This window comes from Rhinolophus ferrumequinum, chromosome 21 (genome assembly GCF_004115265.2).
Source record: "Rhinolophus ferrumequinum isolate MPI-CBG mRhiFer1 chromosome 21, mRhiFer1_v1.p, whole genome shotgun sequence".
In the NCBI taxonomy this organism is placed as follows: domain Eukaryota; kingdom Metazoa; phylum Chordata; class Mammalia; order Chiroptera; family Rhinolophidae; genus Rhinolophus; species Rhinolophus ferrumequinum.
In genome coordinates, this window is record NC_046304.1 from 42,455,065 (window position 1) to 42,476,316 (window position 21,252).

Sequence of the window (21,252 nt, forward strand, 5' to 3'; positions counted from 1 at the left end):
ATCATGGAATGAATACAGAGATGCTCAATAAATAAATATTTGGGGTGCCCAGTAAAAGATTTTGGCTTCTGTCCTGTATCTTGACTGTGATAGCGGTTGTACAAAACTGTACACGTGCCAGAATTCATCAAACTAGACACCAAAAGAAAATAAAGTCAATTTTACTGTATGATAACTAAAAAAAAAAAACAAAACAAAACAGCATCTGGTTCAACTCCCTTCCCTCAGACAGGTTTTGTGATTCCCATTTTACAGATAAAGCAAATGAGACCTGAGATATTCATCATCCTCATCAGCATCACCGAGCTTTGTTTCCACCACCTAAGTCAATTCTGGGGCCCAGGGACCCATGAGACAGACATAACAACACCCTAAAAAGAAAAAAAAAGGGGGGCTTCTAGATTGTAACCATGGAGGCAAATTCCCTTTATATGGTGGAGGAGGCTGGCCTTGCTGCTCAAATGAGTCTCTGCATTAGGGAAACTCAGTTATTCAAAGGTATTAAGTTGCCTTTCCGTAAAGCCAAAGCCTCCCCCACCTCAGGGCAGCCCCAAGCAGGGGGAGACCCTGCTGGGGGGGAGAAGTGAAGACTCTCTCCTACACCCAGCCCTGTTGCCCATGGTCCCTGGTGGAGGCAAGAGGACAGAATTAGCGCCACTATGCAAAGCAGTAGGAGAGGAAGGGCTCCAGCTCAGTGGAGGCAGATGCCAAAACAAGCCAGTTCCCTCTGGCAGCCCAGAGACTAGGGAGAGAGCAGGCCTGGCCCGGCTTGGCCCAGTCTGGTTCCGAGGGGCCATCACTGAACAAGGAGAGATTGACTTGAAATCCCAGGCCTGGGTGACTTAGCCACCCGCCCTACCTGGACTTCCAGGGGAAAGCTGGTAAAAACTGGTGTTGCTTTCACTGGTCCCCACATGTTGGCTTCTGCTCTCCAGTTAAATGGGCAGCTCCCTGAGGGCAGAGATGTCTCCCACCTGAATCCAGAGCATGAATGGCAAAGAGGTGTTTGGGGGTCCCCCCAAGGTCAACAGGAAGTAGAGCACAGCCTGGCTTTGCACCAGGAGGTGAACTGCGCTTGAGCTCTCAGGTGTGAGCTGCTCCTAGTCACTCCAGCAGCTGGCAGGTTGGGGCCCGAATTTGTAGGGCCCTAGGGACCATTTTGTGGTGACCTTGTAACCCTCGGGGGCTTCTGATGTGATGACTGAAAAGTGAAGGGGTCACCTGACTAAAGATCACCATCTCCTAAAGTTCCCCACCGCAAAGCCTCCCTCTTTAGGAGTCTCTCACACGGTTTTGGGTCAAACAACAACAACAGTTTCCAGGCTTGGGGGGGGCGGGCAGGGCGTGGCAGGTGTAGTAGAGGCAGGGGAACCCCTGCCCGCAGGCAGCTTCTGGTTTAACTGGAGAAGAAGGCCAGCAAGAGCAACACAAGGCTATAGCTAAGCCAGAGCCGCAGAGGCTGGGGTCCCAATAGGGACTGGGGCGCTTTGCGAAGGCGTCCCATACGTGGAAGACCTTGAAAGATAGTAGGATTGGGATGGATGGGGGAGGGTAAGCGCCTTCAGGGTCCAGCGAGGGTCGGAGCAGGGTAAGAAAGGAAGACATGACTACAGGTTCCAACTGGACCTTCAGAGAGAAGTGACAAGTGAGCCCAGGAGATGTCCATGAGCCCCATGGAGTTGTCCCCTCCCACGCCCCATGGGCCCATAGGTGCCCAAACATTTGTGCTCAAACAGATACTCATATCCACCCCATACCCATAGATGTCACAAGCCTGGGTGTGGTTTCTCAAGACATATTGTTTATTCCATGGGAGAATGGTCTCAAGGCTAGGACCCCCCTGAGGTGGGAGAGGGTGGGAGAAGGATGAAGCTCTCAGTGGCCCATCTGTGGCCAAGGAGGGCAGGGCCACGGCCCTTCGCAGGCTTCACAGGAACCTTTGTAGGTTCCAGACAAGTCTCTGCCTTCTCCGTCTTGAACGTGGGGTGGATCCCCACATAGCACCCCAGAAGGCTGGGTCCAGTCTATCCCCAGAGAACTCCCTGCTCCAAATCACTGCCCTGTGGCCTTTCCACTCCAGTCCCTTTGGCAAGAGCTGGGGACCAGGGGCTGGAGGGGCAGGCGGATCTGGTGGGCCAGGTTTGGAGGCCAACAGGGGGTCCAGGGAAAAGGGGATGGACTGGGAGCCAGGTGGCTCTGAAACAGTCACTGAGGGCACAACAGGCTGTGCCCAGGGGCATGGGGAGGGCGGGCCTCTCACTCCTGGCCTGGGTGCTCACCCACTGACCACTTCACCTCCCCAGTCCGCAGAGTCACTATGTCCTCGTAGGTGGCCGTCTGGTCAATGTTCAGGCCCTAGAGACATGGAATGGAGCTCAGGCGTTGGCCACTCCCCAACCACACCCACAGGTGCTGCTGCTGACCGTCCCCACAGGGCTCAGAGCTGTGGGGTCCACCCTGCTCCTTACCTCGTAGGTGTGATCTTCCTCCATTCCAGCCTTGCTGTCATCCTGGTGGGGCAAGAGATGGAGAGCAGAGATGTTAGCTTCCCCTACCCCATCCACCGCCTGGCCAGGCCGGGGAGGGCCAGGGAGGGCCAGGGAGACTGGCCTGGGGTGAGGGGTGAGGCGTCAGGCGTTAGCGGGGAAGGTACGCTCTGCAAGGACAACTGAATGAAGGAAGGAGTGATTGAACAGGGAGTCGAGGGGCAGGCTCTGAGGCTGGGGAGGTGGAGACCCTGCTCGTGTCTGGCCTGCCCTGTGGCTGCCCCCCTGCCCCCCGAGGTCACCTTGTCCAATAGCAGGAAGATGGGCACGATGATGAAGAGGATGATGAGTAGGGTCTGGATCATGATGATGCCATCTTTCAGTGTGTTCCGCCGCTTCAACTGTGCCCAGGTGCTGAACCCTGGGTGGAGGGGGGACAGGGAGGGTGAGGCTGAGCCCCCTCTTGGGCCTGCACACCTGAGGAAGTTCTTCTCAGCGGCTCTCTTGGGGGGTCTAGGGCCACGGCCACCTCCACAATGTGGCCCCCTCACTGGTGGCAGGCTGGGGTGGGGTGGGGTGTGGATGGCTCCATGAATACCCCGTGGCCCCATCCACTCCCGCTCCCCTCCCTGGCTGGAGGGCAGGCCCCAAACCCACCCAAGACTCGAAGTTCGGTGCCACAGCCCCTCTCAAATTGTTTTTCCAAGCACTCAATCTGACAGAAGTAGATGCCATTGTCCTGAAACTGGATGTCTTGAATGATGAGGGTGGCATTAGACCCGGTCTGGTTCTGTATGATGTGCCCCTCTTCCAGGTGCAGTGGCTTGGGCGTCGAGTCCTTATCCTGCATCCAGAGCCAGGTCACGTCGCCTGAAACCTTTGCTTCGCACCTTATTTTCACCATGGAGTTGCGTTTCTTGGCTATGAAACGTGGGTACTGCCAGACCTGGGAACAAGAGCTTCCTGCGGGCACCAAGGCCAGAATCAAAATCCCGCTCAGTGTCTTCCTGATGGCCAGCCCAGCCATGGGTCCCCGCCCTGGTGGCATATACCCCTGGCTCAGCCCCCTGGTCTGTCCTTGCTTCTCAGGGTGTGGGACCCTCATGAGGCAGAGGTGTGGGGGAGCCAAGCCACGTGAGAAGCCACAGGCCAAACCACCAGACCCTGCCCCTTCCTGAGATTTGATTTTCCTTTAGAAGGGCCCTGGAACCTTCCAATTCCTCTCCGTCCCCTTATAGCAGCCTGATTCAGGCCTCATTCTCCAGAGCCTAGAGGCTCAGAGGACAGCTTCCTAACTGGTCTGGTGCAGCCACCTCTCCCTGTCCTGGCTGCCTTGCACTTGTCTGAAATCCTCAGGAGCTCTCCACAAATCCTTAGCCTGGCAATTGGGGCCCTCTGCGTCACTCCCCTGCCCCTCTTTCCTCCTTCACCCCCCTCCACCCCGCCACTGCGTGGACCTGGTCCATGTTTTATTCCTAAATCTTCTTTCTCAGCTTGGCACGCTTTCCCCACCCACCTGCTCCAAGAAGCCTCCCTCTTGCCTCACTGTTCCCAGCAAGTGGCCCCCTAGCAACCCCTGAGCCTCTGCAGCCTGTCAGAGCCCCTAAGATACCTCCTGGGGCTGAGCCCGACTCCCCAACTTGACAGACTTGGCCTGAGTCTTCAGGGGGTTGGGTTCTCTTTGGTCCCACCTCAGACAGACTGGGGGCAGGGGTTTAGCCCAATCCCCCAGTTGCTGGGACTGGAGCACTTGTGTCTAATGAGGATCACAACTGGTGGTGGCTGCAGGGGTGGGAAGGTGGGGGGTTTGGAGCCAGGCCTTGGAGAAGGAGACCCTAAGGAGGCCTAGGGATTTGGGTTCTGGGTGAGGAGACCCAGGGGGATGAGAGCACAGGGCGACCATAGGGACAGTAACTGGTGGTGGACACAGGCATCCTTACCCCCAGAAAGGGCAGGGGAAGTTGCTGACCTTCAGAATCCACTAACTGGTCCACTGTTTGGGCTGCCGGCTCACCTGCTGGTTGGGAGGAAGTGGGTGGGGCAAGGTCAGGACCTCCCGGCAGAGCTGGCTGCTCTACCCCTGCAACCCTCCCTCCGCATTCCCACACCCACTTTCTCCTCCCCGCAGCAGCTTCTAGACCCCTCAGCCCTTCCCAGCCCCGCTCCAGACAGGACTGGAACGGGTCCCTAGAAGATCTGTCTCCCAACCCCCCTTCTGCCTTGAGCAGGCCTCTGGATGAGACAGGAAGGAAGTCACACCTGGAGGCCTCTCCCAGCTTCGGAAGAAACCACTACTGGAACATGTATGTCCCAGGGTCTGACTGGGATCAGCCTCTCCCCTGCCTCCCCCACGTAGTGCCCTCCTGGGCTTGGGGGTGAAGCACATTCTCTCCTCTCTTCCCCCCTGTTCTGGCTCTTCCGTGGTCAGGGCCACCAACCCCTCGTGCCTAGCTCAGCTTGACACTTCCAGGCGGGAAAGGAGGCGGGGCCTCAGATCCCTGAGCCCATTCACATGGCTGATACCCACAGACCAGGGCAGTCAGAGAGAGACTGGAGGTGGAAAGCGTGACAGACAGGAGGAGGCTGGAGAGAGCAGGAGACAGCACCAGTGGAAACAGAGAAACAGAGTGAAACCGACAGGTCTCATCAGATGCTGTACCTGAAAGAAGCAGCAGCAATACCACCAGCCAGTTGCTGGGCACAGGAGACAGAGCCAGCCTGGCCATGGTCACCACTCCGTCTCTGAGCCCAAGCCCGTGATGACAACCAAGGCTCCTAGGGGGAAAATGTGTAACTGTCTGGGCTGTAGCCTGTCCCCTCCCCGCCCCTTCCCCATCAGGCCCCTTCCTGTCATGCAAATCAGGACCCAGGGGAGGCACCAGATCTCTAGGGACCCTGGGGAAGGGCGGGCTCTTTTGTCAGCTGTGCTGCTCAGACTCAAAAGTCACCCCAGCTTGGGCACCACAGTTCAGGTCCACGGTGGACACCCCTGGGGGGCAGGGACCTCTGAGTCCTCTCAAGGCAGCCTGTGCTTTCCTCCAGGTGTCCCCACCCCACTGATGCCGCGGGGCCTGCCAGCCTCTCATCCCCAAGTCTAGATTTGCAGGTGCTTAGATGAACTTGAGTATGGCCCCTCTGCCTTGGACCAGCCTGCACCCTGCAGGAAGAGGAACACCAAGGAAGGATGGTGTGGGGGGGCCTTTGGGGGAGGGGCAGCTATGGGCTGAGGCCAGGCACCCGGAGGGGCCCAAAGTACAGCCTCTTGTCTGGAGTGCAGGCAGCCATGTCAGGGATTGATGGAAATTTGACCCTATGGAGTAAAGGAGCCCCAGAAGTTCTTGAGCAAGAGCAGGTCAAGTGTAGCAGCCACTTGGAAAAAGATTTGGTCCAGGCTCTGGTGAGAGGCCTCCCTCCCGCACTTGGTGGGAGTTTGCTGGGAGCTGTTGGGGAGTGGCCTTAGGTGGAGATGGCTTAGAGCAGGGGTGTCCAAACTTTTTTCAACGTTTTTCACCAAGGGCCATATACGGTAAAATACACAAACAGCCGGGCCACTCACTCGAGGTGAAGTACGTATTGCCTCACCTGGTTTATTTAAGTAAACTGAATATATTTTTGGAATTTGCTGCGGGCCAATTAACAATGGATCATGGGCCGCAGTTGGCCCGCGGGCTGCAGTTTGGACACCCATGGCGTAGAGAAAACCCGCAGCAATCAGGGCACTCCCAGGGCATTGAAATGTCCATAGCTCTAAGTGTCTTTGGGTGGGGGACAGGAAGCTAGGGTTGGGGAGCCTCCAGGTTCTGAAACTAAAAGGCTCTTTGGCTTTATCTCGCCAGTCAGCCGGGTGGATGGAAACATAGTGATCAGGAGCTTGTCTAAGCTCAACTTTGTGCCCCTGCTCCTGGGTCAGACACAACCTTTTCTCCTTAGTGGTGGTGGTGGGGCCCTTGTGCAGTGCACAACCTGCACAGCTGCACATAGCAGGCTTGCATATGTGCAGCCGAGCCCACTCTGAGTTTTAGGTTTCCTAGCAGCCTCTTCTCTCTCTCTCGTCCCCTCTCTCTATTCTTTCGACCCCCAGGAGGGAAGGAAAGATGCTAAATTCTATGTGTCGTCTGCCTACCTCTCATTTTCCCTACTACCCTCCAGTTTTCAAACCGCCTGTGCTGCTTGTGGGTCTGTTTGGGTTTAGGTGGACGTGGGCCTGTCTCCCAGGCCAGGGCTGGCAGTGAGGAAGGCAGAGGTCTGGGTGCTGCCCCCTCAGCCCTGGGCATAGGCCTCACCTGGCACAGTGGGGGCCGTCCCACAGGAGCGCAGGTCAGGATCGGTGCTGCAAAGAGCGGGTACAGGAGGGTTAAGGTTTTATCCAAGGAGCAGCTTGTTCCCGGCAGCCCCAGATGTTCTTGCAGTTTCCAGATGTTCCAAATGAAAAAACATTTCCCTGAAAAGGTGTCAGATGTTCAGTTCACAGAACAAACAGCCCAGGATTATAAACATCACCTGAGGTCAGCTTGGGGACCACAGGCCCTGGGTACAGGTGGGGGTGTTTGGACATGCCCCAGCAGAATGAGGGAAAAATCTAGGGGTCTCTTTAACTAAGTACCTCTTGGTGATTTAGGCCTTCGTTAGCTTTGGGGCTCATGTCCCCCACAAAGTTGGGAGAATTGGGGAAGGCTAAGGCTTGGGGCACACAAGTGTATGTGTGCACGTGTATGCTCACACAGGTGTATTGCCTGGGCCGTGTGGCACGGGGCCTGCTCGGAAGCTGGTCCTGGGGCCCAGGGTGAATATGGGGGGCACGGAGGCTAGGGAGGGGAGTTGGCATTCTCCACACACACACTACCACACACACCCCCACCCCGGGGACAGGGAAGGGACGCAGATGTGTCCTTTGGACTCATTCCCATTCATGGCAGGCAGGGATCTGCTTTCAGGAGGGGGTGGGGGTAGAAGGGCCCCACCGAGTGCAGGGTTATTTGTCATAGTTGGGGCCATGCTGTTCCCTCTGTGGTGACAACAGTACCAAGCTCTGTCCGGGATTCATGACGCCTTTTCTTTCCCGGAACATGAGGCCTCCTTAGCCCACTCCCACCTCTGCCCCTGGCTACCCTGGGCTGCACACGCCGACATCTGGCAGCCTCTACTCCACCTTTCCAGGAAGGCAGCATCAAAACAAGAGATGGGGGTGTGGGTAGAGGGGACAAAGGGCACAGGTGTTTGGGGTAGCAAGACAGCAGGGACCCCCAGCAACCCTGGGAAGGATGGGAGAGGGTAGAAGCTCCATTTGGAAAGAAGGGCTCAGACCTCTGCTCCTCCCCCAGTCCACTCTTACTGGCTCCACCTCAGGTGATGTTTATATTCCTGGGCTGTTGGTTCTGTTCCTGGGAGGAGGCATGCTGGCTAAAAAGGATGCAGGTTTGAATCCTGGCTCTGCTGTGTACCAGCCAGAAAGTTTCCTCAAGTTACCTGGTGGGTCTCAACGAGGGGTGGTCCTGCTCCACTCGGGCAGTATTTGGAAATGCGCCAGGGCCATTTTGAAGGTCACAAGGACACATCGGTGCTACTGGCATTCATGGGCCAGGGGCGCTAAAGGGCCTGCAGTGGGAGGGACAGTGTCTCACAAAGCAGAATTTCCCTGCCTCACACAGGCATTCGTAACCTCTCAGAGACCAGATTTCCTCATTTATGTAAAATAGAAGTAATTGTAATAATACGTTCTCCATAGGGCAGTTGTGAGCCTGGAAGGAAATCCGTTACCTGCAGGGCTTGGTAAGGTACCTGGAAACACAACTCACCCTCAAACGGACGAGTAGCATTGCTAACTGGGGAGTAGGGGGATGATTCTGAAGCATTGGCCTCTGTTGTCTATGTTTCTTAGTGTTTTACCTTTTTTCTTCTGCCCTTCAAGTCTCAGGGGAAAGTTGGGCTGGAGCACCCTGCAAGCTCTCCTGTCCTTTGGGCGAGAGAAGGTGCCAGGGGCGGTTTGGAGAAACTTAAAGTGAGAAAAAGCCACGACCTCAAGGAGGGAGGTCAGCACCTGAACAGGGGCTGAGAGATCCCTGCAAGGATGTTGGATTCCTCCCATCAGCAGGTGACGAGGGCCCGGGGGACGTGACTAGGGATGTGGCTGAGGGATGTTAAGGCAGTCTGTGGGTATCCCTCCCCAGTTCCCATGGGCGCCATGTAACCTCAGGACACAGGATAAGGGGGTGCAGAAATCCTGAAAAAGGCTGTTTTCTAGTTTGGAGGAATACAGCCCTGGGAGTCAGAAATCAAGTTGTAGGAAACAAAATTATATATAAAATTGTATTTCACCCACTGGGATTATGGACCGAGCTCACTACGTAACATAACTCTTTGTCGCAGGCTCTCTGAGGTCAAGGGTCAGAGACAGAGTCCTGGGGTGAGGGGATAGTATCCCTGAGGAGAGGGAGGGGCCACACCATGTTTCCCACAGGAAAGTTGGGGCCTCTCAGGGGCACAGAAAAGTGAAGGGGGCTTCCAGAGACGAGGGCCTGGGGATGGAGGCCCCTATTTCCTGGGCACTGTCGTGGGAGGGGAGAGTACGTGATGCTGCCTGTTAAGAAAGAAGGGATGTGACTCCTGGCCTCGTCTGGCCTCTTGGACTCTGGCTAAGAGGCTGGAGTCCAAGCTCACTTTTGGAGGGGGGCAGGAGAGAGCCAGACTGGGCCAGAGGAAGGAGTTGGGGCGCTCCTTATCCTGCCCTACCTGACCCCACTCAAGAAACTCCCCAAGTCTTCCCCACTTGGTTCTAATCCCCACCAGCCCTCCTTCTTGCTACCCTCATCCCCCCTTGACGTCCATACTCAGAGGCACAGAAGGAAGAAGCCCACAGGTCAGAGGCACCAGGGGGAGATTTATTATAAGAACTGTACAAAGGAGCCTGTCCGCGGGCCTGGCTTGGGCCAGTTCCTACCTGCTGTAAATGGGTGTGGGTCTGCAGGTGGGGATGGGGCACAGGCAGGGGGAGGCTTTACAAGCTGGAGACAGTCTGGTGAAGAACATCCAGTCCAACAGATGTTGAGGCTCTTGGGGCCATGCCAGTCCAGGGCCCAAGGAGGGCAAGGCAGTGGGCAGGGTGCTGGTCAGGGAGGAGGCTGCCCCCCTGTAGGGTGAACCTTCTGAAGGAAGAGACACAACTGCTACAGGAAGAGATGGAAGGAGTGAGGCCTCCTTCAACAGAGGACACAGCAGGAGACAGGGAGCAGGACAGGGCAATGGTGTGATGCAGAGAACCAGCGGGAGGGAGGAGAGTGGAATCCCGGGGGGTGAGAGAGAGGGCCATCCAGGCAGGGTGGTGAGGAGACCAGACAGCAGGGCAGACGGAAAGGGGGGCTCTGGCCTAAGGGTGTGTGCACACGCAAACACACACACACATGTTGTTTTGGAGGTTTTGCTGCTTCCTGAGTTTTAATCAAACTGTTCACGAGAAACAAGAAGAAAAAGAAGAGGAACTAAGGCCAACAGGGACTCAACTTTACCACACGTGTTCACACTCGTACACACACTCACAGCACAGGCACACTCCCATGGACAGGCCTGCACAGAAGACACACACACACACACACACAGCAGGCAGACACTACAGGGGCACACTGACACACATTTACACAAATATACTCATACACACAAGCATATGCAGGCATCATGGGACACAGTGGTTCACACACTTGAACACACACACAGCTATACACACAGGTGCACACACAAGTGAATACATCCAGTGACCCCTGAGCAGGTCTCTCACCCCAAGCTCAGCCTCTGTTCTCTGGGAACCAGAGGCCTGGCACTGCCTGCCCAGATCTGCCGTGCCAGCCGGAGTGTCGCCCAACTATCCAGGCAGCAGGAAGTTGGAAGGTTGGGCCCGAGCAGGTGGGCCCATGTATGGCTCAGTGGGGAATCTCTAACGTGGACTCAACCTAACATTCTGAGGATCACTTTGAGGGGAAACAAAGGATGAACAAGGAAGAGAGGGAGAGGACAAGACTTTTCCTCCTGAGTGCTGGGGTCCCTGACCCCACCCCATGTCTGGTTACTCAGGCCAAGAAGAGCCCCCAGTGCACCGATACTCTGTACCCCATCTGCGCTTCCTAGAAAAAAGGCAATCGTGCTCTTCCCCCAGGGGCCAGCCAGCGGCGTGGAGGCCTGGAGAGTGGACACATCAGGAAATGGTGTCGGGGTCACAACCCCAGCCCGATGCATGGGGATCCAGTGGCCAGTGAAGCTGGTGGACTCATTTCAGACCAGTGTCATTGCCCTTTTCCAGGAAATTCTCTAGCTGGCAGGTGAAGCTGCATCCGAGTTGGGGAGGGCTGGCAGGCCCCGGAATCAGGTGTCTGCTTCACTGAGGTTAAGACATCTTTGTCCAGGAGGGCCTGGGGGGCCTGAGCCACTTCCTGGGGAGACGCCAGCAACGCTTAAGACTCTGGTGGCAGGAGGACAGCCAATCCTTCCATTGTAGGCTGGCTCCTCCCCAAGTCAGGGTCAGACATTCTGATTTTGCGACCTCCCCCCGGGGCCCAGAGGAGGGGCAGCAGGGCCCATGAGGAGGTGAGAGCAACTCGAAGGTGAAATCCAGGAGGCAGGGGCCTCAGGCCCAGTGTGGAGCCTCAGATTGCAATTTCCATTTTTCATGGCCTGGGGAGGCAGGTGCTCCAGCCTGGGTGTCAGCCCCAGTATGGCAACATCCTGTCCCCAGCGGGGAGCTGGATCAGTTCCAGACTCAAAGCCCTGCTTCCTCAGCGAGAGGGCAACTTTGGGGGAACGTCAGGGCTCTGCCAGGCTCACCTCGCTGCTGCCTGCTAGACCAGAGACTCTTTGACCCCCGGGCGTACTGTCTGCCCTGGGGGTGGGGCAGGAGGGAGGGCAGTGTCTGAGGGGCTGATGTGTGTGAGCGCCACAGCAGGTCCAGCGTCCCCTGTCAAGCCCCTCTCCTCACCCTTGTCCTGCACACCACTGTCCTCGTTCTCGTGGCCGTACATCTTGCTCATGGCGGTGGCGATCAGCCCCTCCTTCTCGGGGGCCCCATCCCCACTGTCGTCCTGGCTGTGGCGGTACATGTAGGACGCCTGCTTCACCGAGCGCTGGAGCAGGTGCCGGCGGTAGGCCCTCTGGATCTTGATGGCGCACACCTCCTCGTGCTTCCTCTTGAGGGTGGTGGTGATGGGCTCATAGGAGACCTTGGAGGGGTTGGCAGCCATGAACTTCTCCTCCATGGTCTCCTTGAGGGCGTCCATCTCCCCCGAGTCACCCAGGACCTCCTTGGTCAGGGCGAAGAGGATGTCCAGGCAGTGGATCTTGTCGCCAGGCACCATGGGCAAGTCCAGCGTGATGAGCTTGATCTTATTGGGTTTGGGGATCCTCAGCGGCACCTGCAGGGTGTCAACGAAGTCAGAGAGGCGTTCATAGGCGATGAACTGCGTGGCGTCGGGGTCGAACTTCTCCCACGTCTCGTAGAACATCTCAAAGTCATCCTCGCCGAGGGGCTCACTGCTCTCCTCGGTGGCCACGTTGAAGTTCTCCAGAATGATGGCGATGTACATGTTGACCACAATGAGGAAGGAGACAATGATGTAGCTGCAGAAGAAGCAGATGCCGATGGAGGGGTTGCCACAGTTGCCCTTGACGTGGCTGCCCGGGTTCTCCAGGGTGGGGTCGCAGTCGGGGGGCCCACTGTTGAGGATGGGGTTGAGGAGCCCGTCCCAGCCGGCGGACGTGGTGATCTCAAAGAGGCAGATCATGCTGTTGCCGAAGGTCTCAAAGTTGAACATGTCATCGATGCCTGACTCCTTCTTGACGTAGGCGAAGTTGGACATGCCGAAGATGGAGTAGATGAACATAACCAGGAAGAGGAGGAGGCCGATGTTGAAGAGGGCAGGCAGAGACATCATGAGGGCAAAGAGCAGCGTCCGGATGCCTTTGGCTCCACGAATAAGCCGCAGGACGCGCCCGATCCGCGCCAGGCGGATAACACGGAACAGTGTGGGTGACACGAAGTATTTCTGGATCAGCTCAGAGAGTGCGAGGCCTGCAGGGAGGAAGTAGTGAGGATGGCTGCCCTAGAGTGGGCGGCTGGGCTAGGGAGTAGGGGGCGTGTGGGGCTTAAGAGGGCTCGGCCTGGTATGCTCTTCCCCAAGAAGGGGTAATACGAGCTCAACCCTTGGGACTTAGCCCCAATGGCCTCACCCACTGGAGAAGGCTCTCCCAGGGGTCTCGGGCACCAGGGGCTACATCTTTGCCCCGACACAGCTGGACAGAGGTGGGATGTGCCGAAGTTGAAGGGGTTAGGGTGAGGTCCATTCTCAAGGCTGTTTGTAGATGCCATCGTGAGAAAGGGAGGGAGGGAGAAAGAGAGGACAGCTCCGTGTGTGACTCTGGGCATGTCACTTAAGGTTTCCAACTCAGTTTCCTCATCTGTAAAATGGAGGTGATACCTGCCTCATGGCATTGTTACGAACAATTAGCGAGCTAAAGCCTACCAAATGCATAGCAGTGTCAGGCAAATAGTAAATGCTCAATAAAGAGTCGCTACCTCCTATCATAAGTACATGCATGTCTGTGCACTTCTCCAGTGTGTAGGGATACTGGAACAGTCTTCTTAATGTTTTCCACTGAGCACATGGCCACCTGAGTGTGTACCTACTGGTCAGGTGAATGTTTCTGGAGGTGTATTCACGTGTGTGCCGATGACAGGCGGCCTGTGAGCCCACACTTCTGTGCATTTGTGCATTAAGTGTGAATGCCAGGTGCACTTGTATGTGTGTATGTGTGACTATGTGTGCAAGCATGCCAGGTGCCCTAGCAGGTGTGTGTACCTGGCAACGGGAGCACCCGCCTTCCCGAATGACTCAGCCCGGCCCAGCCAAGCTCACCTACAATGGACAGGATGACAACTACAAAATCGAAAATGTTCCAGCCGACAGTGAAGTAGTAGTGGCGCAGGGCCAGCATCTTGAGCACACACTCTCCTGTGAAGATGATGATAAAGACCATGTTGATGTTGTACAGGATGTCCACCTTGAGCTGGCTCTGGTCGTCCGTCTCCACCATCATGGTGACCATGTTGAGGCAGATGAGGACCATGATCATGATGTCGAACATCTGCTTTGTCACAAAGTCGTACACCTTGCCCAGGATCTTGTTCTGCAGCAAGGGAAGGAGTCAGGGACGCACATGGGTGGGTATGGGGGCAGTCGGGACCCACACAGGACACAGACAGGTAGAAGACACAGGATGGAGAGAGAGAGAGAGAGAGGTGAGGGCCTGTGGTGGCATTGGCCAGGAAAGGGGGGACAGACCCATCAGACCAGACCATTTGTGGGGTGAATGGGCATCCTTCCTCACTCTGAGACCCTTCCTTCCTCCTGTCAAGTTCCCCAAACAGCCCCTTCCCCTTCCCCCAAAGCTATTGCTCACTGAGGAGGGTGTCTGGCCATCCTCTTCCTCCCCCTTCTAGGAGCTCTTGCCACAGAAGCCACCAACTGAGGAGACTGGGGGACTATTGGGCCAGGTGAGGGGTAAACCAGCACCTGGAGTTTAGTGGGCAGCTGCCTCTTGTGCACCAGTGCCTTTGTACAGTTACAAAGAGGCAACCTCCAGGCAGGCGATGCAGCCTCCCTGCAGGTGGATCCAGCCTCACGCCAGGGACACAGTCTGGTGGGCAGAGTGCAGGCTGCATTTTGTCCCCCTTCCCCCGACCCCCAGGCAGGAGCTTCATACAGACTGCGAGGAGAGGGGCCCATAGGGCTGGTACCTGGGGCCGAGGAATTGGCTTCTGAGGCTTCTTGGAGCCAAGCTTCTTCATGGCATTATAGTATTTCTTCTGTTCCTCCGTCATGAAGATGTCTTTCCCTCCAAAGTATAGTGAGATGGGGCCCGTAAGGTTGGGGAGGCCCCCTTCTCTGCCTCCAGGACCTCCCTCCTCAGGTACCATCCTTAAAGCAGCCCCTACCCCAGCAAGGGGGCCAGGTAGAAAGGGGAAAGGGGACCAGGAGGTGCCAGAGAAGGGGACCAGTGCTTCCTCGCAGCCTGTTTTGGGCCACTTTCAATCAGTATCTTGTTGGGTCCTCAGAATGACCCAGAGAGGTAGGTAGGATCACCCTCATTTTATAGATAAGGAAACCAAGGTTCAGGGAGGCCAAGTCACGTGTTCAAGACTGCCCAGTGGGATCTAAACCCAGGTTTGCTGCTTCAAGCATGCTGCCAATGACAGCAAGGTAGGTGCTGAGGCAGTGTTTTGGAAATATGAAGGGATGAGTGACCCAAGGAAGGGAGGAGGGGGCCCAGCATGGGGAGACCCAGGGAAGGTGGAGCTGGATACTCATCTTCTTTTTCTGCTGGTTGAAGTTGTCGATGATAACACCGATGAAGAGGTTGAGGGTGAAGAAGGATCCGAAGATGATGAAAATGACGAAATAGAGGTACATATAGATGTTCACCTCGTATTGTGGCTGTTCCTCCTTCTGCAGGGGCCAGAAGACAGGACGGGCTGCGCTGTGCGGGCTGAGGGGCACACGCTGGCTGCTCTGTGCTCCTCATCCCACTGCGAGCAGGAGGGGCTTGGGGACCAGAGATGGACCTCTCCAACCCCAGGGGCTCAGGGGCTCCTGAGTAGGTGGTATGGTGGGGGGGTCAGGGATGGGCAGAAGGTGCCATTGTGCCTCCAGCCTGAGTCCTCCCCCTTGGCTCGCTTACCAACCACATCTCGGCAACCCCCACTCACCTCCCGGGAGTCCACGGCTGCATACATGATGTCCATCCAGCCTTTGAAGGTGGCCTGAGAGAGTGTGGTTGGGTGTGAGGGGAGGAGGCTGCTCCCGGCCTCCATTATCCGTGAGTTCCCGTCTGCCCCAGCCTGATCCTGCCCAGAGCCCCACTGGGCATGTATCCAATAGGGACCAGAGAGGTCTAGACACTACTTCAGAGTCCCACAGCACTGGAAGCAGGGTGGGCAACCCCCTAACCAGGAGTGGCAGTGGGCTCAGGTACAACGAGAGATGGGGGGCACCTCCATCCCAAGTTCCCACAGGGCTAGGGGGTCCCACTTACCACCTGCAGGAGGGAGAGGTAGCCTAGACCCACGTTGTCATAGTTGACTTTGACATTGACCCAGCGGACCTGGCCCGTGTACATCAGGCTCTCGCACTCCGACTTGTTGTTGATCTCAGAGATGTCGAACCGCTCGGAGGTGGTGGTGTTGATGCAGTGGTAGAACTTGCCGGCAAACAGGTTGACACCCATGATGCTGAAGATGAGCCAAAAGATGAGGCAGACGAGTAGCACGTTCATGATGGAGGGGATGGCGCCCAGGAGGGCATTCACCACCACCTGGGGGGCCAGAGAGAGGCTCATTGACAGATCTTCTCCCAGGCAGATGGACGAAACATGGTCTCCTTGGCAGATGGCTCCCCACTTACACTAACCAGGAGACCAGGCAGGGCTGGGCATAGCTACTCAGGGAAGCCTTCCTGGAGGAGGGCCAATATGAGTCAGGCCCGGGGAGAAGTCTGCGGAGGTGTTTGGCGGGGGTTAGCGGAAGCAAAGAGTAGGGTTGGGGACTGCCAGCCTGGTGGTTGGAGAGGGCCTCTGCTTGGCTGGAACTATCAACTCAGAGTAGGGGTGCTGGGTTTCTCTGGAAGCAGCTTGGCCATGGGTCACCAGGCAGGAGACAAACACTCTTTTCTCGGCCCCCATAGGAAACTCAGCCCCCGTGACCGGCCTCCTGCTCATCTGCTCAGAGCATTAGAGACAGGCACAGAAAAGAAACCACCAGGTCTGCAAAGCAGCAAGGCCCTGGGACCGGAGCCCTGTGCCCCACCAGACCTGGCTACACATGCCAACCTCACTATTTCAGGCTGGGCTGAATCGGAGAACTGTCCCTTCTCAAGGAGAAGCTGTTTCATGACCTCCAGACAGAGTGGGTGGCATAGGCCTGGTGATGCCAGGAGGCTCTATTCCTGGCTAAGAACCACCTGTGTGGCGGGGGGCAGGTCATTTCCCCTCAGAGGGGAGGAGTCCCCTATTCTGGAGGTGGGAGGGCCCAGCGCTGGCTGGCTCCTTGCATGAACAGGAGGCAGCCACTCGGGCTGAGTGCACTGTTGGCCTACAACCAGCCACTTCACGGAGGTTTGTCTCTTCTGAGTGGGTCTAGTTCCCAACAGACCTCTCTTTGCTGGGGAAGTCCCATTTGTTCTGCCCAACCCCTGTGTTTACCTGTCACTTCCGCCCTCAAGGATCTTTCCACATGTGGCATGACCCTAAGCTCAAGGGCCAGGACGCTCAGAACCTTGGGCACAGGTACCTGCCCGGTTGCTCAAGTCTCAGAGTCTGAGGCTGCGAGGGACACCCATAAACCCACAGATCTTCATCTGTCCTCCCTGCGGTGGTGCCCTCAAGCCCTCCTGGGAGCTGCTGCAGCCTCTGCTGCCCCCTAATGGTGGCAGAGATGAGCTAAGAAGCAGGACTGAAGGCAGGAATAGGATAGTGTGGGAGGGTATCTTGGGGCCCCCCAAACCTGGCCTTCTGCAGGGGCGTGGGCCAAGCCTTCTGCTTCCCCTGGTGGTGGCCAGAGTACAGACATACAGCCCCCTGTACCTGGCTGCTCTCCCACTCCCCAGTCCTACTCAGAGCCCCCCCCCAGCACCCACCCTCATGCCCTCAAATCGGGACAGTGCCCTCAGGGGACGAAGCGCCCGCAGCGTCCGCAGGGATTTGATGGGTCCCAGCTCCGAGTAGCCCAGCCAGTTGGCCACCAGGCTGATGATGGAGACCTGCAAAGGGAAAGTGGGGGTGTGTGTGTCAGGGAGTGCAGGGCCCCTGACCCTCCCAAGCGCAGGGACACAGTCCTTGGGGACAGGTCCCCCATGGGGGCCTTCCTGGATTCATAGCTCTAGGGTGTCTCCTCAAGACCCCTTCCCTAGTGGGTGGTCCTGTCTGGTGGGACCTGTCCTAGCTCCTATAGGACCCTGAGCTCCATCTCAGTGATGTTATCAATTAACTAGAATGACAGTAAACAGCAGGCCTGTGTGCCCATCAAAGAGGATACAAAATCCTCCACAGATATTGGCAAGAATGATAAGTAATCTTCCTAGTTTCCCCTTTGCCCCCAAGGCTCCCCTTTCTCTCAGGAAAAGGGAGGTTCTCCCAGCCAGTTAGTCCCCTTCCTGGGCAGCTGTGTCCAAGGGACCTAGAGGCCAGTCTCTGCGGGGGCACGCTGACGGGGTCTGATGCACTATGCGGCCTCGGGCAGCTGCCCCCCTCGGGCTGGGGCTTCCTAAAGTCCTGGGCTGTGGGGCCAGGGCCAGACTCACGTCCACGATGAGGAAGTCGAGCCAGCACCAGGCGTTGGTGAAGTACACCTTGAAGCCGTAGGCCACCCACTTGAGCAGCATCTCCAGGATGAAGATGTAGGTAAAGACCTTGTCGGCGTACTCCAGGATGGTGCGGATGACGCGCCGCTGCTCTATGTAGATATCCTCGAAGGCCTGGGGACACCAGCACAGTGGGGTGGTGGCCAGGGCTCAGGGCCGGGGTGGCAGCCACGTTCCCTACCCTGCCTGACACTCGTGGTGCCCAGGGCATTGGCACAGGGGCCAGGCCAGGGGCAGGCTGGCGGCTTCTCCCCGACTCCCCATGCCCATCATGGGGGTGAGCGAGTTTCCTGGTGGGGAGAACCCCTCAGCTCCCCTTCCTCAGGCTTAATAAGAGCAACATTCAATCATCTTCTAGGGAATTTTACAGTGACACAACTTCACTCCTGCTCCACCCCCAACTCCCTGAGCCTTCCCCACCTCCCCCCGGGTTGGCACCTGTCATCGGGGCACACAGAGTCAGACCCCATCTGTCACTTTAAGGAAATCGAGACGTTTTATAACATATCCTGCAACCACAGGTGAATTCCTCTAGGACTCTGGGTTGGAGACTGACTAGGCTGCATGCCTCCCATGGTGTGGAAAGGAGGGAGCCCCAGAGGGCCTGCTCTGGGCCTGTCACCGGCCTCTGCCCATGCCCTCCCCCAGGACGGTGCCTACCAGGGCTCCACTGCTGAGCAGGATCATGAAGACAATGAATGTCTCGAACCAGTTGTGCTCAACGATCTTGAAGCACGCCCGGCGGAGGGTCCACCACTTCTTCCCACGACCCTGGGAGACGTCCACATAGAGGCAGGGGCAGCGTTGCACACAGGCTGGGGGAGCAACAGGGGCACCACATCATGGGCCTGAGGGCTGCCTCCAGACGCACAATCAGCACGTTCCCACCACTTTCCCAGGGTGCCCCCTCCAGCCCTCCACCTCACCGTCCCCAACACCTGCTTCCATTTCCTCCACTGCTGGTTAGAAATGGGTGATAAGTAGGGTGGTCCAGCCCCTCTCCTCACATGGGGGCCTCAGGCCCTCCCTCCACAGCCTGCTCCACCCATGTGCCAACTGCTGCCAGGGATGGGCACACAGAGGAAAGACATGCAGGGGTGTAGGCTCCCAGCCCCGGTACTGTATCTATCAGCTGTCCCCATCCTCCCCCACTCCACCCAGGCAGCCTTCACTCTGCATAGCCCAGGATCTGTGGGCAAAAATGTTTCTCTAGGGCTGTCTCCTGAAGGGCTGGCAAGCCTTTCTCCCTGAAGATGAAGGCAAGCAAGAGGATGACAGTCTTAGATCAGCCATTCCTGAGCACTTGTTTCATGCCAGGCCATTCTCGGGCTCTGTGGGGATTCTGCACGGCAGCCATCAGGGCGCTGCCATCACCCACTGCACACACATGAGGCTCAGGTCAGGGGTGGGGAGACCCCCTGGTTCTGACACCCCTCCCCAGTGCAGCAGGGCAGGGTAGCATCAGGGGAAGAAGGCCCCACGTGCCTTTAGTGACGCACATGTCCCCAAAATATCCTGGAGGAGGCAATGGGCTGGGGTCTGCTGGGCCGGGGGTGGGGGACACCAGGTGAGGTGGGGATGCACACAGGTAGGCTCACCCTCGGTGAAGCACTCCTCAGGCTGCTCCCCGTCGGGGTCCTCCTGGACCTGTTCCTCAGGGCCCTCCTCGGGGGGCTTGTAGTCAACTGTGCTGCAGACGGAGGAGTTCCCGTCGAGGGCCTGCGGTGGCTTCTGCAGGGGCCACAGGGTCATGTGACCCCTGGGTCCTCCCACCAGGTGGGGCAATGGAGGTCAGGGTGGGAGACCAGAGGGAGAGGAGAAAGAGGGGGTGGAGCAGACCCATTCATTCATTCATTCATTCATTCACTCAACCATGGATTATGGAGCCGGCACTGTGGTCCATGTAGAAGAACCACAGTGACCAAGGCAGCCGTGGTCCTGCTCTCATGGCAGTTAGACTTGGAGCAGGGCAGGGCTGAGGCCTGGGGAGGGGCAGTGAGGACAGGAGGAGACACATGAGGGCCTCAGGTAAGAGAGGAGGCTAGGAGACAAGCGGGCTGGGGGTAGCTTGGCCAGCTGGGGGTTTGGAGAGGAGCAGGGAGGCATGAGGAAGGCAGCAGAGGAATAAAAGGCCTGAAGGTACTTTTGAGAGGGCATGAAAGGGGGTCAGGAAAGACTGGGGCTGCCACAGCCCATAGACAACAACTGGCAGTATCCCCAGGCCTGAGCCTTCCTATTTTCAGGGGCTGTTTGGCTGAAGAATACAGAAAGGATGGATAATTTTCCCAGCTGAAGTTCCAGCCTGGGGCCCAGGGAACCTGAGGGGTAGGGTGGAGGCTGCTGCGGCCTGGCCGGGCCTTTCTCCACCTCCTCCTGGTGCCCCAGGTCAGCATCCCAGGCCCAGACTCCACTCCTCAAGGGGACCCCTTCATGGCTAGGGGTGAGGCTCCTGAAGAGGAAGATGGAGAGGGCAGCTTGAGGCCAACTCTGGATCCAGAATGCTGACCAGAGCACCAGGGGAGTCCTTGTGCCCCATTGACAGGGACATCGAGGCATAGGGCATTAGGTTAGCCAGGGTACCCACTGAGTCACTTGCCCTACCCGTGTGCCCCCACTCCCATAATTCCTCTTGGAGCTGTGCTTGTCCCCCTTTAAAGAGTGTCCAGAGCCTTGGCCTTGGGTGTTCCCCAGCTCCCTCCCACCCCTGCTCCTCATACCGAGGTCAGTGCCACATTTCCCTGGGTATTTATAGCTTGGCAGACACTCAGCCCTCTGGTAAGTCAGCATGCCACATATTTGGGGCGAATAAGAAGTCAAGAGCTTTCAGGGCAAAGTTCATTCAGGCTCCAGCCAGGTCCAGGGCCAATAGGGTGGAGGTGGGCTGGGGGCCCAGACCTAGCTTATGCTAGCCCTTCCCTTGCCAGAGCAGGAGGGTGGGTGAGGGGCTCAGAGTCAGCTTTCCTGGGAGGCCCAGGCAAGCACCCAGCCTCAGCCTGAGCTTCTGGGGGTAACCGCCAGTCTCTCCCCACCTTTGCAAGGGAGGGACAGGAGGAAGGGGCATCTCAGTTAAGCAGCAGGTCCCCTGCAAGGGTTGGGTGGCGGGTTCAGGGCTCCTGCTGAGGTTGTGCCCCAGCTCTCTGTTCTCCTTATAGCCAAACCCATTGGACCCTGGCTCCTCTCCCCAGAGGCCCCAGCCTAGACCTGGCTTGGCCCACACTGGGAGATTGGGACCCACCCCAGGTGGAATCTAAACAGAAATAGATAACAATGGCAAGAACTTGGCAGGGGCTTCAAACCAAGGCAGGATTTAAGAGAGGCCTCTTGGGTCTCAGCCCTGGAGCCGAGGTGCCACAGGGCAGAACATCTTGTCCAAGTGC

The 21,252-nt window shown here is 57.3% G+C and overlaps 2 protein-coding genes across 5 annotated transcripts in view; both read right to left on the reverse strand.

The window, feature by feature from the left end:
* Positions 1 to 1,779: 1,779 nt before the first annotated feature.
* CD79B (CD79b molecule) lies at positions 1,780 to 5,294 on the reverse strand. Of its 2 annotated transcripts, none has more exons than XM_033091459.1 (6): positions 5,146 to 5,294; positions 4,456 to 4,503; positions 3,144 to 3,449; positions 2,789 to 2,907; positions 2,469 to 2,510; positions 1,780 to 2,355 (listed from the first exon to the last, which is right to left on the reverse strand). In XM_033091459.1, the coding sequence occupies exons 1-6, from the start codon at positions 5,210 to 5,212 to the stop codon at positions 2,257 to 2,259; spliced, it is 681 nt and encodes a 226-aa protein (XP_032947350.1). In that variant the 5' UTR covers positions 5,213 to 5,294; the 3' UTR covers positions 1,780 to 2,256. The 2 variants fall into 2 exon arrangements, with proteins under 2 accessions (XP_032947350.1, XP_032947351.1); XM_033091460.1 differs by having other exon boundaries at positions 4,456 to 4,500; positions 5,146 to 5,287.
* Positions 5,295 to 9,356: 4,062 nt separating this feature from the next.
* SCN4A (sodium voltage-gated channel alpha subunit 4) overlaps positions 9,357 to 21,252 on the reverse strand; it is a 43,508-nt gene continuing 31,612 nt past the window's right edge. For 2 of the 3 annotated variants that reach the window (XM_033091018.1, XM_033091020.1), the window contains 10 exons: positions 19,474 to 19,606; positions 18,536 to 18,690; positions 17,816 to 17,989; positions 17,153 to 17,275; positions 15,555 to 15,833; positions 15,229 to 15,282; positions 14,831 to 14,968; positions 14,260 to 14,364; positions 13,379 to 13,649; positions 10,471 to 12,534 (listed from right to left, as the gene is read on the reverse strand). In XM_033091018.1, the coding sequence (XP_032946909.1) occupies positions 11,309 to 12,534; positions 13,379 to 13,649; positions 14,260 to 14,364; positions 14,831 to 14,968; positions 15,229 to 15,282; positions 15,555 to 15,833; positions 17,153 to 17,275; positions 17,816 to 17,989; positions 18,536 to 18,690; positions 19,474 to 19,606 (2,658 nt within the window). In that variant the 3' untranslated portion in view covers positions 10,471 to 11,308. Of the gene's footprint in view, positions 12,535 to 13,378; positions 13,650 to 14,259; positions 14,365 to 14,830; positions 14,969 to 15,228; positions 15,283 to 15,554; positions 15,834 to 17,152; positions 17,276 to 17,815; positions 17,990 to 18,535; positions 18,691 to 19,473; positions 19,607 to 21,252 lie in introns of all 3 variants that reach the window. The other variant, XM_033091019.1, reaches the window with a different exon arrangement.